A 16,982-nucleotide genomic window follows, 5' to 3' on the forward strand; every position below is an offset into this window, starting at 1 on the left:
TTTATTATTCTAATTCACATGAAAGACTGGATGCGCAGGTTAGTTTACATTGGTTTAGGAACATTTTGCTCAAAGACTTTTAGCAATGCTAAATTAGCATATACAGTATTGCTTAATAAAACTGGGAAACAGTCAAAAACAGGCAAGTTCTCTTTTCTCAAATGGACAGTCTGTAGTTTTCAAATTCCCATTCAACATCTTTCCCAAATGGACAGTTGGTAGTATTGCTGCCATTCAACATATTTCAAGAAAGAAAAACTCAGTCTTTGAATTCAATCTTCACAAGAACTTAAACCAACACCTTCCCTGTCCATATTTGTAATATTGTTACAGTGGATGCAGCATGATACAATCCCTTCATAAATTTTCTTCATATTTTCATTGTTTTTAACCAATGGATTAATACTTGGTTACATTACAACATTTCGTGGGCCCTGAGGGATTACAGGGTATATCGGGTTCGGAGTGATTTCCACAGGCTTTTACCCCAGGATAGCATTGCCTTGGTTAATACCATCAAAGACTCAAATCATAATTTTAATATTCCAAATAGCTTTTGTACACATCAAACTTAGTATAGTATCTGGAATTAGACGATTATTTCAATGATATTAGGCCTACCAAACATGGATAACTTTGAAGAAAAGTGCTTACAGTAAATTGTCAATAAATGATATGCTGTACATGGTAACAGTGCCATAAACATTAAAACAAATCAAAACTATTGAAATGAACAAATTCTTTTTGCAGCTTACTTCCCAGGTTTGATAACATCAATGCTATTAATAAAACACTTCAAAACAGCTGCCAGTATCACTATTTCTTACCATGCAGTATAAATAACCAGGTGTAGAAAATCTTACTTTAGCGAAGATCTAATCTTACAATGTCTTTATAATTTCCTCAAATGAACAACAGAGAAGTATTTTATACTTTGAAACAATTTGACAAAAGTGATTATCACATTGTATCCTTCTCATTTGCATGCATGTTCTCTTACCAAGATGATGATATAATACATTGTTAATCATTCGTACTATTAGGGAATCAGGCAGTACTTATTATCTGTTCCAATTCCAGTAACATCTCATGCATATTTTCCAGGGTAAGATCAGGCAAACCTTTATTTGAGGGGCATGCAAACTAGCACTATATCCCTATTGTATTGATTTCAAAGTAAAATACTAATACCTATTACAATACATCCAAAAGTCCAGGGAAATTAATCAGGTGTCTCTGGAGCCTCATTTGAACTTAACATGTATTAAGAAAAATAACTGTTTTGAATGACTTCATAATTTAATTCTTGACATCTTATTATCCCCTTATTATCAGTTCCAATTACAGTATCACCACATAAATTTCCTTTAACATTTCTGTGGGATTCAGAATGGGGAAAATTGTGGGAAAAGAGATTTGGCTACAGCATGGTGGCATGAGGGAATAATATTTTGAAAGAATAGATACCTGCACATGCCCCTCCAGTCGACATCCTATCAGAGACTACAATGTATATATTCTATTAGGTATATGGTCCCTGATTCTACCAAGGATAATATGCATTAGGTGCCTCTGTAGCTGAAATAACTAGTATACTGTTTTGCAAAGTCCTAAATACAAAATAATACATGCAGTATGCTTAATTTGTAAAAGGAACTCTGCAAAACATTTTAGTAATGCTGACCAAATGAAAAACGAAAGACCCAGGATGACACTGTACCGCTACACATAACAAGCACTTTCAGTTCTTATTATCATTATACTACATGAACATGCACAAATATTCTACATTATCTACAATGTTTAAGTAATTTACACTTTCATTATTATGAACACTTATGCAATAAAAGATACAAATTTATTAAATATTTTGATATTTGAAACATAAGTATTGACTCAAAATGACCAACAATAAGTATATTGTCAAAAGATAATCTTTTACCATCAGTGTAACCACATCAAAACTAGAAATAATTTAGACATTGAAGCTTTTATACTCGTCTCAGGGTTTAGGACATCAGTAAGGCCATACATGTATCTGCAATAGCTGCTAGGCAGTGTCCGAAATAAGGCAAAATTATGAGGTTGTCCCGAGGACAACTAAAACATATATTCTGCTTGATCTCAAAACATTTTGGTTGTCCCAAGAATGTGTCATATATTTTTGAGTGCAAAAAATCAAATTTGCTTGATGTCTTTTGCTCTGGAAAATCCATAGCCACAAATCTCAAGTACTGGCACCATTGGGTAAGTCAGTGAAATGGTTTTTAATTAAAAATATTCAGAACCGGGACATGCTGAACAAGTGGACCAGATACAAATTACAATCAAACATGAAAAGTCAAAACTTAAGGGATCTGGAATAACCGTTTTGAGCGTTACGACAGTATTTTTGTGGGACATGAGAGCACATCAGACATATCGAATTGCATTCTGAATACGAAGAATGTCTTTCTGATATCAAATAATTTTCATTTTTGAAATTCACGATATAATACAAATTTTATGACAAATTATTAAAATTTGATATTTTTCACATTTTTGATATATATAACAGTCCTCAAAGTAATTTTATAAATCTAATGATATATTCTTAAAGTGTATGTAGCTGGGAGGAAAAGTCCGTCAATCAATTGAAAATTTTGACCTTTCATATTGAAGATATGGATTTTTTTTCCCAAAAAGACCTAATGTTTTTGGTGTTTTGGGGAAAAAATCCATATCTTCAATAAGAAAGGTCAAACTTTTCAATTGATCGTCAGCTTTTCCTCCAACCTACATACACTTTAAGTATAAATCATCAGATTTATAAAGTTTACTTTGAGTACTGTTAAATATCAAAAATATCAATTTTTAATCATTTGCCATAAAATGTGTATTACATTGCAAATTTCAAAAAAATCTAAATTATATAATATCAGAAGGACATTCTTCGTATTCAGAATGCAATTCGATATGTCTGATGTGCTCTAATATCCCACAATAAATACTGTCCAAACGTTCATACCCCATCCCTTAATGTCAAGTTTTATTTATTTCATGATTTATTTATATTTTATAAATCATGATTTTAGAGGTAGTGGTTGTCCAGGGGATAAGTACATAGCTCAATATGGTTGTCCCCAGTGATATTTTGACAAGAGGACAAGAGGATTAAGTGCTTATTTCGAACACTGATGCCAGGTGTTATATATTTTACATAGAGTACAATGCAGAAACTGTCAAATGTTTATAAAGCAGCTATTGTAGATAGTGTCTTCTTACACTAACCCCTCAATGTCTGCATGATGCATTCAAGCAAATAACAATGGTTTCAAGGGCGGATTTAGAGGGGGGTTCATCCGGCGCGCGCCCCTCTAATTTTTGTAGAGCGATGCCTGACTTTGTGTATTTTTGCAGAGCGGCGCCTGACTTTGTGTATTTTTGCAGAGCATCGCCTGACTTTGTGTGGGCCGCAGCGGCAGCTCGGCACCCCCTCTATTGATAATTCCTGGATCCGCCCCTGGGTTTTGAGGTGTAGAAAAAGATCTTTTTGTATTTGTTTGTTTTCAGCAATGTAAACAAATAATCAGACAACATCACCTCAAGAGCTATAAAATTTACCTTCGTTATCACATATTATGAGCATCTACATTTGTATGACTCAGCATGCGAGCTGTCAGAATGTGTGCATGAAAAAAAACCCCATCAGAGCATTCTCAAACTTCTCAGCTCTTCAACTTACATGTATCTTTAGTTGAGCCTTATTACATACAAAATATACACCTGCACTGCTGAAAAAACCATGATCGTATACAAAATTAATACATTCAATGTCATTCATTGCTGAAACTTTTCATCATTTGATACTTATTTTCTACAGGCTGTAACTACATGTACTTCGTCATATTTTAGTATGTATACTTTAATTATATATAGTATAAGCACCAAAAAGTGTATAAAACAGATACATTGTATAACATGATTGTACATATCTACATTATTCAATTAATCTCACAGGTTTATTATTATGATTCAGGTAATATACATTAAATAGGTGTGCAATAACAATTATGTATTGCTTTCAAACAGCTTCAACTAACCTAGCTTCCACAGAAGTATGTCACTCTCTTACTCTGATCGATGTGCACACCCTGGTAATGAATGACGCCACGTTTTGTGTTCCTTTAATGCTTCTTTGACGCGTAATCACCCAATCATTACTGGTCTGTTGTTATAATTGAATCAGCCAATCAACACCCCCATTTGTCGTGTTTATGCTCACCACAAGCAAGAGAGTGCCATTTTTCTCTAGAAGCTAGTCAATTGAATTCAATATTAGCACAATAGTCATTACATATTCAAGTTTGGAGTTACTTCAAATTGACTAAATATAGCAAATATTGACTAAATGTAGCAATTTTTTATATAATTATATAGATAACATGAAATCAAACTTAAGGAGTTGGCTACATAATTCAATGTCACCTTCCTCATTTTTGATACATACTCATACAAATTCTTAGTGGGTAAGTGCTTATAATACCAAATAAATATAACCATGATTAATTACAATACTGTTTGATACAATGTGCATTTATTAAGGTTTGCAATAACAAGAAAGGCTGATCATGACTACATTGTACATGTCAACTGCTTGGAGGACAAAACTTAACTGCTAAGGCAGCTTGAAGCACAGAAAGGTTCACTGCCTTCGTGTAACCTTAACAGTTAACCTTTTGTATTTCGAAGAACATTAGCAGTTAATGGTTTTGTGCTGCAAGCAATTGATGTGTATGTGATGAAAGTATGACAGGATGTCCACTTCCCATGCAAATTTAAGTTCAGGAACCAAATTTCTAATAACAATCACAACTATTGTAACTAGCCAGTAGCCAGAAGTGTTCGCAGAGTAAAGTTTTAAAAAGTCCAAATGGGTACTAATTAAAGAAGCGCAGGTCCATGTCCACACCTGATTGACCCTACATCTTGGTGAAGTAGTGTGGACAAGGAAGCCTTTTTTTAGCATCACAGCAGTTCATATGATTGCATGCAAGCCCACCTGGCATCGGCTAATTACAAAATAGCAATATGATATAAAACAGCACAACATGTATGCAATACTTGAGCAGACCTTTCAAGATTGATCACCCCTCTTTCTTTCTTTAACTCTAACCTCCTGTACCACTTGTCTGTATCTCTCATAACCACATTTGAAATCACTATGCCTTGCCTTGAAATCAGCATACATATGCTTGACGCTTATATCTGGTGGCAGACGTAATTTGCCCTTGGGTGTTCTCCTCTGGTGAGCTGTAACATGTTCTTTAACCAGACTGGTGTCAATCTTATTAGGTGGCTCATGTTTTCCTCTATTATCTGCAACTGGTGTCACTGTACCGATTGGATTCTTCTTCAGCAACTTTGTAATCACTGTATCAGATGTGTAACCCAATGTGTGGAGAAAGAACACTTTGCACACAGACTGCAGATGGTCTTTTTCATCAGGTAAGGTGTAGTTCCTGGAGAATTTTCTCCTACTCAAATCTTTCTTTGTTCTCTTTGTTATAGTTTGTTTGATGTGATTCAGTAAAAACATGGCTCTCATCTGATATTGTAGTCCCCAGAATAAGAAGTTGATCAATGATCTCCTCTCTTCATTGATCTTATCAGCACATTGCCGTGGGCAACTACAAGGAGGCAGCAGTGCATACTTCAAGCGTCTGTGAGCTATTTTAGCATCCTCGATCATCTTTGAACGTTTTGGTATATTACGTTGATTTTTGTTGATTCTCTTCCGTGGTGGTGGTCTTGTGGTTTTATTACTTTGAGTCTGACGAGATGTACCACTTGTACCTTGCTGATTGGATTGATCACTTTGCTGACTTGTCAGTCCTGCAGCAGCTCCAGTAGGATTGCTTCTTCCTTCTGCAGCAGGATTTGGCCTTACTCTTCCTGGAGGATTGCTCTTCCCTGGTCCACCTGTGTTGGATCTTCCAGCACTCTCTTGGATAGATCTACCACCAACTACAGCTGTATTAGGTCTAGCATTGATTCCATCTGTATTAGGTCTAACACCAATTCCCTCAGCTGTATTAGCTCTACCACTGATTCCATCAGCTGGATTAGGTCTACTACCAACTCCATCCGGATTAGGTCTACCACCAACTCCATCTGGATTAGGCCTCCCACCTACTCCCTCTGGATTTGGTCTTCCATCTGGATTAAGCCTTCCAGTTCCATCCATGTTTCTTCCAAAAAATTGTGATGCAGGATTACCTACTCCTGCACCAGGCAAGTTAAAACCAGGTGGTAGCATCATCCCACAAGCTGAGCCTGGAAAGCCCTGATTTTGTTCAGGATTTCTGCTCTCTGCAACACCCACTGATGGATCATTGAGGAATTGACCTTGGTAGAGCTGAGGATCAAGCTGAGCCCATATCATCGTTGCAGCTCCCATTGATGACAGATTTCTGTTTGTCTGACCTGGGTACACTATGACCTGACTTGGCGGTCCTTGGGAAATGGGTATTGGAAAATTACTGGACCTATTAAAAGATTGACTTTGACCTTGTTGGTCATTATATGCCTGACCTGTACTGGTAAACTGACTATCAACTGCAGGGCTTGCTTTAGGTGGCTTAGGCTGTGCCTTTTTCTTGCCAAACACTATGTTCATTTCTGACACAACCTGTGCGTATCTTGTTGGTCCACATTTAAAATCCTCAAATTTGGACTTAAAATCATTATACATTTGCATTTTGGTAATACCAGGTGGGATATACAGCTTCTTGGATTTACTTGATGGAGCAAACTGCTTACAGAATGCAATAACATGATTCTTAACCACATCGGTGTCTATCTTATTGTGTGGGGTGTGTTTGCCTCTCATGTCATCCTCTGGTATCAAAGTCCCTACAGGATTCTTGACAAACAACCTGGTGATGACTTTATCGCTCTGACAGCCTAAAGTTCCCAAGAAATGTAATTTACAAACTGGTACAAGATGATCATCTTCATCAAACAATGAATAACTCATGGTAAATTTTCTTCTGCTCAATCCTCTCACAGTTTTCCTGTTGATTGTTGATCGCTTCACATGAGCCATGAGAAACATTGCACGCTCAACATAGCTGAGCCCCCAGAAACAGTAGTTGATATCCACTCGCCTTTTTTCCTTGATTTTCTCAAAGCACTTTCTAGGGCAGTTACAGGGTCCTCTCACTGGGTGTTTAAGTCTATTGAAAGCTATTTTTTCTTCTGGTGACAGACGTCTTTTAGGCTTCATCAATGCCTCAAAGATTGCACGAGTTTCTAGAGTTGGTACTGGTTTATCTTCATCTTCACACTCCAGTGGATGGTCTTCTGTTTCATCATCAGATGGATCATCACCTGATTTGGGTTTGATGATAGAGTCCTCCTCCTCGTTGTCCTCTTCTTCATTACTCTCAACACCACGAGAAGTCATACCAATACCTGCATTGTCTGGAGTAGTCATGAGTTTTTGATTGCTCAGATGAGCACTCATGTGTAGGGCTCGGTTTTCTGAGTGAGGGCTCACTGGTAAATCTCGATGAGTCATATTGTGAGAACTGCCAGGTCGGTCTTGATTATCCACATGAGAACTTGCTGGTAGGTCACAGCTAACTGTGTGAGTGTTCACAGGAAGCTCTCGACTACTATTGTGAGTAGTGCTTGCTGGTATTAACATCTCTTGCGTATTAGGATGAGAGCTCACAGGTACGTGAAGGTCTATGTTACCTGAATGTGTGCTAACAATAGGTACATGAAGGTCACGGTTAGTTGCGTGATTGCCTCCTGGATGTTGTTCTCGACTACCAGCATGTGGGCTAAGAGGGATATCTCTGCCACTCAGATGAGTACTCATGGGAGGCAGATCTCGATTACCTAGATGACTATCTCTACTCAGACCCATCTGAGCCAGGAAGTATGCAGCAGCTTCATGCTCATTTGAAACACCTGGGTGTCTGGGTGGCAGAGCAAAGTTAAGAGGTCCAGGCCCTCCAGGCCCTCCAGGGTCATTGGTATTTAAATCTCTCACATTTGGATGCTGATGATGGTGGTGATGATGGTGTGATGAAAGTGGAGGAAGAGAAGGATGAACACCTCCTCCACTTGGGCGATTATTATAATTCTGGAAATAGATCACCACTTCATCGTTTTGAGAATTTTCACCACCTTGACCAGGGTACTGTGGTTGGGGTCCAGATCCTGACATGAAATGTGGTGGACTTGCCATTATTAAGATATGAACTACTGGTTGTCTGCTTAGTTGAAGATGAGTTCACTTTCTCCTGAAATAGATTTGAAAAAAAAAGAATAAAAACAATGTCAACATTTCTTAAACAAAGTAAATTACATTTTTAGAATTTCAGACCTGTGAAAATATCTATCTCAAACTTTTCAGGTTTACATGTATCTTGCAATATTCAAGTCTTTCACCCACCCAATCCTGGGAAATGTGGGGCACTGGTGGGCATTAACACAAGTCCCAACTTGTACCTAAATGAAATCAGCTAAACCTGTTGTGTTTGTAGGTCAACAGAGCAATTTCAACATAACATAGAGTTCTATGGGGATTTAAAAGTCCCCCATAGAACTCCATGTTAAACAGCCAAAATAGTGAGTGGGGATTTTTTGGGCAAAGAACAACAAATTGGATGGAAATCGTACAATATGGCTTTAAATGTAATTAATCTGAAAATTACAAGCCCCTTCATTTCCCCACATTCCCCGGGATGGGGAGGGGAGTATTTGCTATTTGAATAGTTAAATTACTTTGAAAATAAATACTTAATTTAACATAGGAAAGAATGAACTGTTTACCAGCCCAAAGTGTAACAATTAAACATGACAACAAATAAATACAAATCCCAACCGGCACACAACCCAACTTGAAAAAAAGCAAGGAATGTGCGGCATGGGAATCGAACCCACGACCTTCCGATCTCTAGACGGACGCCTTATCCATTAGGCTACCAGCTCCCACTGATAAACGGTGGTTAAAACTGGGTCTAATGTAAAGCAGTCGAGGTATACAATACACACAAACAAATATTACGCAAGCACACAAGTGAAGGAGATCATTACTGATGCTTAATCATTTCCCCAGTATAATATAAGTAAAGTAGGTAATGGGGATACGCATCCTGCACAAGAACAAATAAACACAATGGGGAACAATTGCTCGCTACAAGAGGAAACAGAATATATTAAATAAGAAAGAATGAACTGTTTACCAACCCAAAGTGTAACAATTTAACATAGTCATTTCAAGGGTCAGTGGCATCACCAGGTTGTCAAGAGCTGTGATGTACGATAACAACAAAACAATGACTTCCCCAACATTTGTTAATTGCAAGCATGGCACATCAACACCTCCCCCCATTGAACTACAATGTAAACAAATGTCACAATTATTGCACTTCAATACCAAGATGATTTTTTTTTGATTTATAGACAAAGTTGATGGTTTTATGGTGTTACCCAACTGCATGCTTAAAAAGCACTGAGAGGGGACTTCATTACAATGTAGGTTGGATAGGTTAGGGGCTGTGCAATAATTATGAGCCCTGAGGGTAAAATTGGGGGGGGGGGATTTTGGCCAGCTGAAAGTGGGGAGGCAACCATTTTTTGGAAAATTTAGACTTTAGAGGGGGAGCATGCAATTTTTGGCACGCATTCATGGGGAACCTTTTCAATCAAATGCTCTCAAATCTTTTAGAAAACAGTATGGTTTAGGAAAACAGTACAGAAACACAAATGCAAATTTTCCTGCTTGCTGCACTTGCAATAGACCATTATGTAAGGTTTGCAAATTTTATCCGACGGGGTTAATAATTAATGCACAGTGCCTTAGAGCCTAACCAAAAACAATTCCATATAAATTACCCCTCCTTTAAAAAGTTAATTGAAATGTTAATTTCAGATATTTCCATCCCGGTATTAAAACCTCCCTTAAAATAAATTTTGGATTTATAAAGCTCCCTTGAACTTGTTTGTCACATAGTCTGAATTACAAAATTGGACAGTATCTTAAATGTCAAATGACTGAATCTGCAAGAAAGTTTATGCACACTGTCAGATAGCCATGAAAATGAGTATTCTATCTAAAATCAAGACATACAGTACCAATGCTTCCTAATTACCTTACTTATGTACAGGGGTAGCACTACATGTAGAACTACACACTCCAGTGTCCGCAGGGACCCCCGAACTTGCAGAAAATTAAAAAGTAGAGGGTCCTGAGTAGAGTTTGGCGAGTCCGAGTTACACAAATGCAGCATAATTAGTATGTCTGCAATAGCGCTAGATTGAAAAACTGGGGGTCTGCAGGGACCCCTGAACTTGCGGAAAATTTAAAAACAGGGGGTCCTAACTCTATTTTGGTGGGACCAGGACCCAAAAAAGTGACCTAGCGCTACCCCTGCTTATGTATCAAAGTGATACCAATAACAACACTTACTCTTTGATTTGATTCCAAGTGTCAACTCATCAGATGATAAAAGCATACTGGTATAGTCTAGAAAGTAACATCATTTTGTCAAGCCAGTGGTAAGATGGAAATTGGGAGCTTCAACTCATCAATGCAACCACATTCTGCAAAATAAATTTTAAAAATTGCCCTTATACTAGAATCACTTGCTTGATTTGTTCGGGTTGTGACAACCCTGGATAAACCCAAGAAAGCCTCTATTGAAGCTTATTTCCATTGGGGTCCATTTGAACGCCGGGACGGGTTGGGAACAGTCAGGGGTCAACACCCTACTCTTTTCGAAACTGGCTGCGAGATACATGTACAGGTATGGCTCTCTGCACACAGGACCGACGGCTTAACGTCTCCTCCGAAGGACGGAGTACTTTCATGATTCATTTACCCAATTCTAAATGAACCATGGGAGAGCGAAAGTCTGAATTTAATCTACAGATGTTGCTAATTAATTTCAGACTTTTTTTTTCCAAGTCAATATCCCAGCGAATCGAACCCGGGACCTCATGCACTAAAGGCAAGTACCCTAACCATTGCGCCACGCTCTCCCTTTGCGCCACGCTCTGCTTCACAAAAGAACAAACCACAATGTGCAACATGCACCCATACCCCAGCGCTTTGGAAATTTTGACTGTTGAATGCCAGAAAATACAAATTGGACAATTTCATTGTCGATGTCAAGCAACTGAATCTGCATGAAAGTTTATGCCCACACAAACATTTTGTAATCATATGTTCTGATGGTTTCCTTCAAACAATTCTTTGTGAAGTTTAATGTTACCCCGGTACTGAAATTCTTCAGAGCAAAGTTTGCCAATTTTTCAGAGATTAACCATGCTAACAATTCGCCGATGTGTCATTTTAGCGACTTTTTCTTGCACTTTGAAAGTCGTGATAGGTGTTGTTTACAGGGTCTTAGCTAGAAATTGAGGGTTGCCCATCATTTGAATAAAATTGCCTGTCCTAATTTGACCTTTAAAACATTTACCAGACATCTATAGCCCATTGGGGGTTAAAAAAGCTCAAATATGTGCTTATATGGCCTTGTTATACAAATTGGGTCTACCGTACTAAAAAGGTCAAAATTTAGCTTCTCAAAACATACAATTTATAAATATAATATAGCATCTGTCAAAGGCATTAATTTTGCCTGTCCCAGGAGCAAACTCATGACGGCTAGACGGGTAGCTAGCTAACTAAGACCTGGTTGTTTACACTACAGATCTAAATTTCCATAGCTTTCATGATGTCATGCTTCACCGATTCTGACACGTTTTGAGATAGCTCCACGTTCTCTCATCAGTGGCCTGGATTGAGGATAGACTTTTCAACCAAAACCAGGCATACTTATAAAATTCCCAATGAACCAGGCAATGTTCAAAAACAAATTGCTCCTGGTTCCAGTCCGCTTTAGTACGAGGAACCCATACCGTAGTAGCTCTGCACAACGATAGGGCAGCACCAATACGAAAATGTCATACCGATAAATGATGTGTCTGTTTTGCCCGTTATTTAAGTTTGTGTTGCGAACTAAGTCCGCTTATTTCAAGGCTTGCATGACCCATCACCTGCTCGTTATTGGATACTATTATAATAAGCATTGTGTATTGGATGATAAAAAAACATTTCATTTGCAAGTCAGTGAAATCAATTGATAGATCAGTCAGTGACTGCATAGTTCCACTAACAATAGACTCTATGGTTACAGTGCACTCTATTGATATCTACATTGTATTCCACAAATAAAGAAACATCACAATATGTGGGCTCATTTTGGGCTCCAAGGATGTAGCTGAGGAACTCTCTCAAGGACAGTTTTGGCCTGTATGGATGAATTTAATCCCATTGTACCAGAGTTTGGGCGTACATGGATGATTTCTTAAACGTACAGTGCATCCCTATGTACCGCTAGCGCTGCAAGACTTCAGGTCCGTAGATGTCATTATGTTTATGATCAACACTGAAGTCTTGCTGGCAAGACTAGTGACTGCACTGCAATCAACGAGACAACCACATGCATGCAGTCTATCACTATATAGGTATGACAGGGAAACCTCAGTTAACACATTTGCTAGTCAGTCAAAATGGCCTAAACCGGCAATACAAATTTACATTGAAATTTAAAAGAAGCTTTTTAAGAAGGAAACCTTCCTAAATATGTTGTCTATACTTCACTTGACCCAAATATATGATTTTTTTGGTGATGAGAGACTCAAGCATGGAATTTCAGAGAGATTTTGATAGCAGTTCCATTAAAAAAGGTGCTATCGTCATGAGACTAAGATCTAGAAACACCCCGTAATGCTGTTTTGGGGAATTTTGCCAGCAGAATCTTTTTGATGAAAGTCAATCTTTGACAAGATGTAACTTTGCTACGGAAAGTGCTATGACAAAAAGGTTTTCAGTGTTGGCTTTCTTTACTCAAGGGCTTTAATTTGATATATAAAATGATGCAGTTTGATGGCAAATTTGAATTCACCTGGCATACCTACACTATAGTATCAGGCTGTAAAAGCCAGTTAAAGCCTGTATTGCAGCATGCACTTTTTAGAACTGACAAAACCCTATTAAATTTAATCATTCATTATGACGAAAAATGTTACTTCATACCTGTAAAACAAAGCTAGCTACAGCTTTTTTGTTATGAAAATCTGAATGCAAAGGCAACCTAGATGATAAATCACGACAAAGATGATTGAAACAATAACATATAAAGCTTACGCCCTTCTGCCGTAAATATGGCGACTATGTTGACCTTTCCCGACCTTGCTAATAAATTATGATTATGCTCACCCGGTTATTAACTTTGAGCTTACAGGACGAGATGCACTTTTAACCTCCAACGATTCACAAATTGTTAGTTATTCCGCTGCTACATATAAATTGTATGATTGAGCAAATGAGGAGTAATTCCGCTTATAAATGTAGCATTTTTGTTGAACTCGACAGTTTCCGCAGTAAAAGGAGCCTAAAATAAGCTCGTCGTCCATTAAGGTGTTGCCAAATTTGTAGTGATTTTTATGGGGCAGAAATAGGAGCTAATAGGCCACATAAAAACATTTTCGAAAACTTTTTTCCCATCACCTCCTTCAAACCCTGGCCTTCAAATGATGTCAAACTGTTAAGCCCATCCTTTCAAAAAAAGGTTCTGCTGTTGATGTTGAGGCTATACAAACGTTACTATTTGGATTGATATTTAATGAGTTGGATATTTGTAATCATTGCAAATGCAGCAAAAAATCAGGTTTGAAACAATTTCATGATATTATAAAATCGTAGGCCCTACATTATCCTAGATGCCAAAGTTTCTGGTCAAATTGAGACAAAAGAAAAAATGGCGGTGTGTATTTTTGCCCATGTCTTGTCATTTGATACAAATCCAAAATATGACTTTATTAGCTTTCTTTACCTTTTGCCCTCTCGGGCTCATGATATGAGGTTGAAAACATTGGTCCTGTATTTTTGATATGTAGGGGGTCATAAAATTTTGGAGTTCTGAATGGGGGTGCAAAAAGTTGAATACATGGTGTGATGTGCCCTGAGTAATTTGATTTAATTTAATTATTTAACTTTGTTTACAAGCTGAAAGTATGTCATGAGATGGGAAAGCCCCTTGTACGTGCAAGATAATGGTGTGGAAAGTCAGAGTAAACAAAGTCAGAGCTATGTTTGGAACTTGGAAAGCCCCAGTTCATTATTGCACCATAGTCAGGAAAACCCCCCAGGAAGTGATGTAATGTGAAAGGTGAATGTGTATAATTAATCTTGGGAAATCCCAAGATTGCAGCAATGTTATGAAAATGTGATTGAAGTAATGGTTTATTAATAGATGATGGGTTTTTTTGCATGAGTACTGATATAAAAAGCTTAAGGCTTTTGTTGGGACTTTACAGAATGCCATGGGAGATTGAGATATTCCACATGTGTGTGATGGTCTTCGTGCTTCAAAAAAGAAGAACATTTTAACCAGTTTATATAGCCAATAATTGAGCTAATTTTAATACAGCAACGAAGAAGACAGCGAGCACACAAAAGTGCTCTTCCTCATCAAAGGATTAAAAGTTCTTCTGTCAAATTGCTGGAGTTTGCTGGGTTTGTGAAGGCCACGCATCTGTCAAAAAACAGCGGAGCTGTGTTAAAGAAACCTGTTCCCTGGAAAAAGAGTGATTGGTGAAAGAAACACCATTTTTGGAGAAAGCAGCGCAAAGAGATATATTGCGGAGAAAGCAGCGCAAGGAGATGTATTTGTGTTGTGCATTCGTGTGAGTTCGGGAAAAAGGTGATTTTGGCCTTGAGTCAAGTACGACTCGTAACAATGGTTAAAAAGTTTTTTGGCACTAAAAACTTCAACAACATTAATCCAAAATAGATGAAATTGAAAAATTTTATGTGCGCTGCGCGTGCAAATGTTCAGTAGGGCCTATAACCAGAACAAAAGTACATGGGCAGCAGTGGCATAGCTGCCGGGGGGGCAGGGGGCAATTGCCCCTGGCAAAATTGCCTGTTTGGGCCTGGCCCCTAGCGCTATTTGGGCCCCGCCCCCTAGCGCAAGGAAAAAGGAGAGAGAGAGAGGAAAAAAGTGAGGAGAGAGGGAGAGGAGCGGAAAAAATGGTACTCATATCAAAATGTGTTGCTTTTAGGGCGCTAGCGCCTATAATCCTTTTTTTTTCTTTTTTTTTTTTTTGCTCTTCACTTTTTCAAACCACCGGAACAAAAACTGAGCAAGGGGCGGCAAAATTTTTGTTTGGTGGATTTGGGCCTCCGCCCCATACAGGCTTGCCCCCCCTGGAAAAAGTTCCAGCTACGCCACTGATGGGCAGATAAGGGTATTTGATAAATCATTCGAATAGTCATAGTGTTAAAAGCTGTTAAAAGTTGTCTTTTCTATAATGTGACAGTTCCTTCCTTCTGGTCTAGTCTGCTCTTTAAATCACTAAAAAGTTGCAAATCTTTATTCTTCTTTAGTGTTGACATTTTACAATATTGTTTCATGCAGCAGCTGTATAGATTAGGTATGGTCTTAGTTTCCAGTGAGCTACTTTACAAAATGATAAAACATTACCACAATTCAACATCTTTTATATCAATGACATGGGTAGGTAAGTTTTTTTTTTCAATGTTTATTGATTTTTATTCATAAGGCCGTGTAAAATTAATATTTTGGTTCTCGTCCCTCCCTCCTCAATTTCTGGGATTTGTCAGATTTTTTTTTTTTTTTAGATTTTTCAATTTGTTAAGACTTTGGAATGATTTATGAAATCTTCATACATAAAAATAAGTTTATTAGAGAACAAGCATCACTTCCAAGTCTTTTTGTGGTACTATAGAGTTTTTATCCTCCATAATTTGAAAAAAAAAAAAAAAAAAAGGGCCTCATCGTTTCCTCGAGCACTGTTGAAGAAGACCGAAAACTACTTACAATGCTAATTTTACATTGAAAAAAAAAAAAAAAAAAAAAACCTCCCTCCCTCATCAACTCATGAAAATCCTCTGGACGAGAACCAAAATATTAATTTTATACGGCCTAAACAAGAAATAATTTAGTATCATTAATACGAGGGGCAGTCAGTATGTTTTAAGAGTTGACTCGTGACGTCATTTGTGGATTGTTTTCATGGCATTTCTCAATGATTACATAAACACTGTACATTTGTCTTTCAAACAACACATGTAAAAATTATATCACACACATGATTACGTAACAGCATTAGCATAAAATCAATGGTCTAGAGTCACCTGGTGAAATTGAGTCGTTTTTGTTAAGGGAAATAAGAGGCTGAAATGAGGTATTATTGTATTTTTGATATTTTCTCGGGAATTAAAGAATGGAGAATGCCGCCTTTTGGAACAGTAATAGAACACAAACTAGCAGTTCATTAAACCATGTTTGTTGGGCTGTAAAGGTTTTAGTTTATTTAAAATGCGTGGTCAAATATGTCTTATTTTTGACAAAAACAAGGCTTTTCTTTCTTTAAAAATCTTGATATTGCCAAAAATAACAAACGTGGAAATTTAAATTTTTTTGCCAGTTCTGTTGACTAATCTCCAAACATTTAAACGGGAGACTCCTTAGAAAATATTTGAATCCGTGATTAAAATATAACTGTTATTCTACCATTGTTACATTTATACAAAAAGTAGTGGTACAAAGAGAGAGGCCATCGTTTGAATGAGAAATTTATTTTTAAAACTTTTCTATTCATTTCCGGTTGAGATCATCCATAAAATTCATATGAATATTTAAATCACAATTTTCATAGCATTTTGTAATATTTTAGGCCCTATTTACATGGAATTTTGAAATTTTCGTGCATTTCCACCATGTTGTATCGGTCATCCCACCTACGCATGCGCAGATTGTTGTTTGATTTGCACCAGTTATCATCGCACTGAGTACCAGCTCTCACACGTGACCAGTCATTAGATTTTAGTCTGTTTCATTTTGGAGATAATTGATGTCATTTGTAATAACTGCTTTTTCATTTTCGCCATT

General features: G+C 37.4%; 1 protein-coding gene across 1 annotated transcript; it reads right to left on the reverse strand.

Annotated features, from left to right (window-relative positions):
• Positions 1–4,174: 4,174 nt before the first annotated feature.
• LOC140153321 (uncharacterized) lies at positions 4,175–13,439 on the reverse strand. The gene is made up of 3 exons (XM_072176047.1): positions 13,100–13,439; positions 10,466–10,599; positions 4,175–8,294 (listed from the first exon to the last, which is right to left on the reverse strand). Exon 3 carries the CDS (start codon positions 8,237–8,239, stop codon positions 5,117–5,119), a length of 3,123 nt encoding a protein of 1,040 aa, XP_072032148.1. The 5' UTR covers positions 8,240–8,294; positions 10,466–10,599; positions 13,100–13,439; the 3' UTR covers positions 4,175–5,116.
• Between the last annotated feature and the right edge of the window lie 3,543 nt (positions 13,440–16,982).

The sequence above is a fragment of the Amphiura filiformis genome, chromosome 5 (assembly GCF_039555335.1).
Source record: "Amphiura filiformis chromosome 5, Afil_fr2py, whole genome shotgun sequence".
Lineage (NCBI taxonomy): Eukaryota > Metazoa > Echinodermata > Ophiuroidea > Amphilepidida > Amphiuridae > Amphiura > Amphiura filiformis.

What these genes read in the sequence shown, in the direction of transcription:
- LOC140153321 (XM_072176047.1), bottom strand. Translation starts at nt 8,239, where the DNA reads ATGGCAAGTCCACCACATTTCATGTCAGGATCTGGACCCCAACCACAG.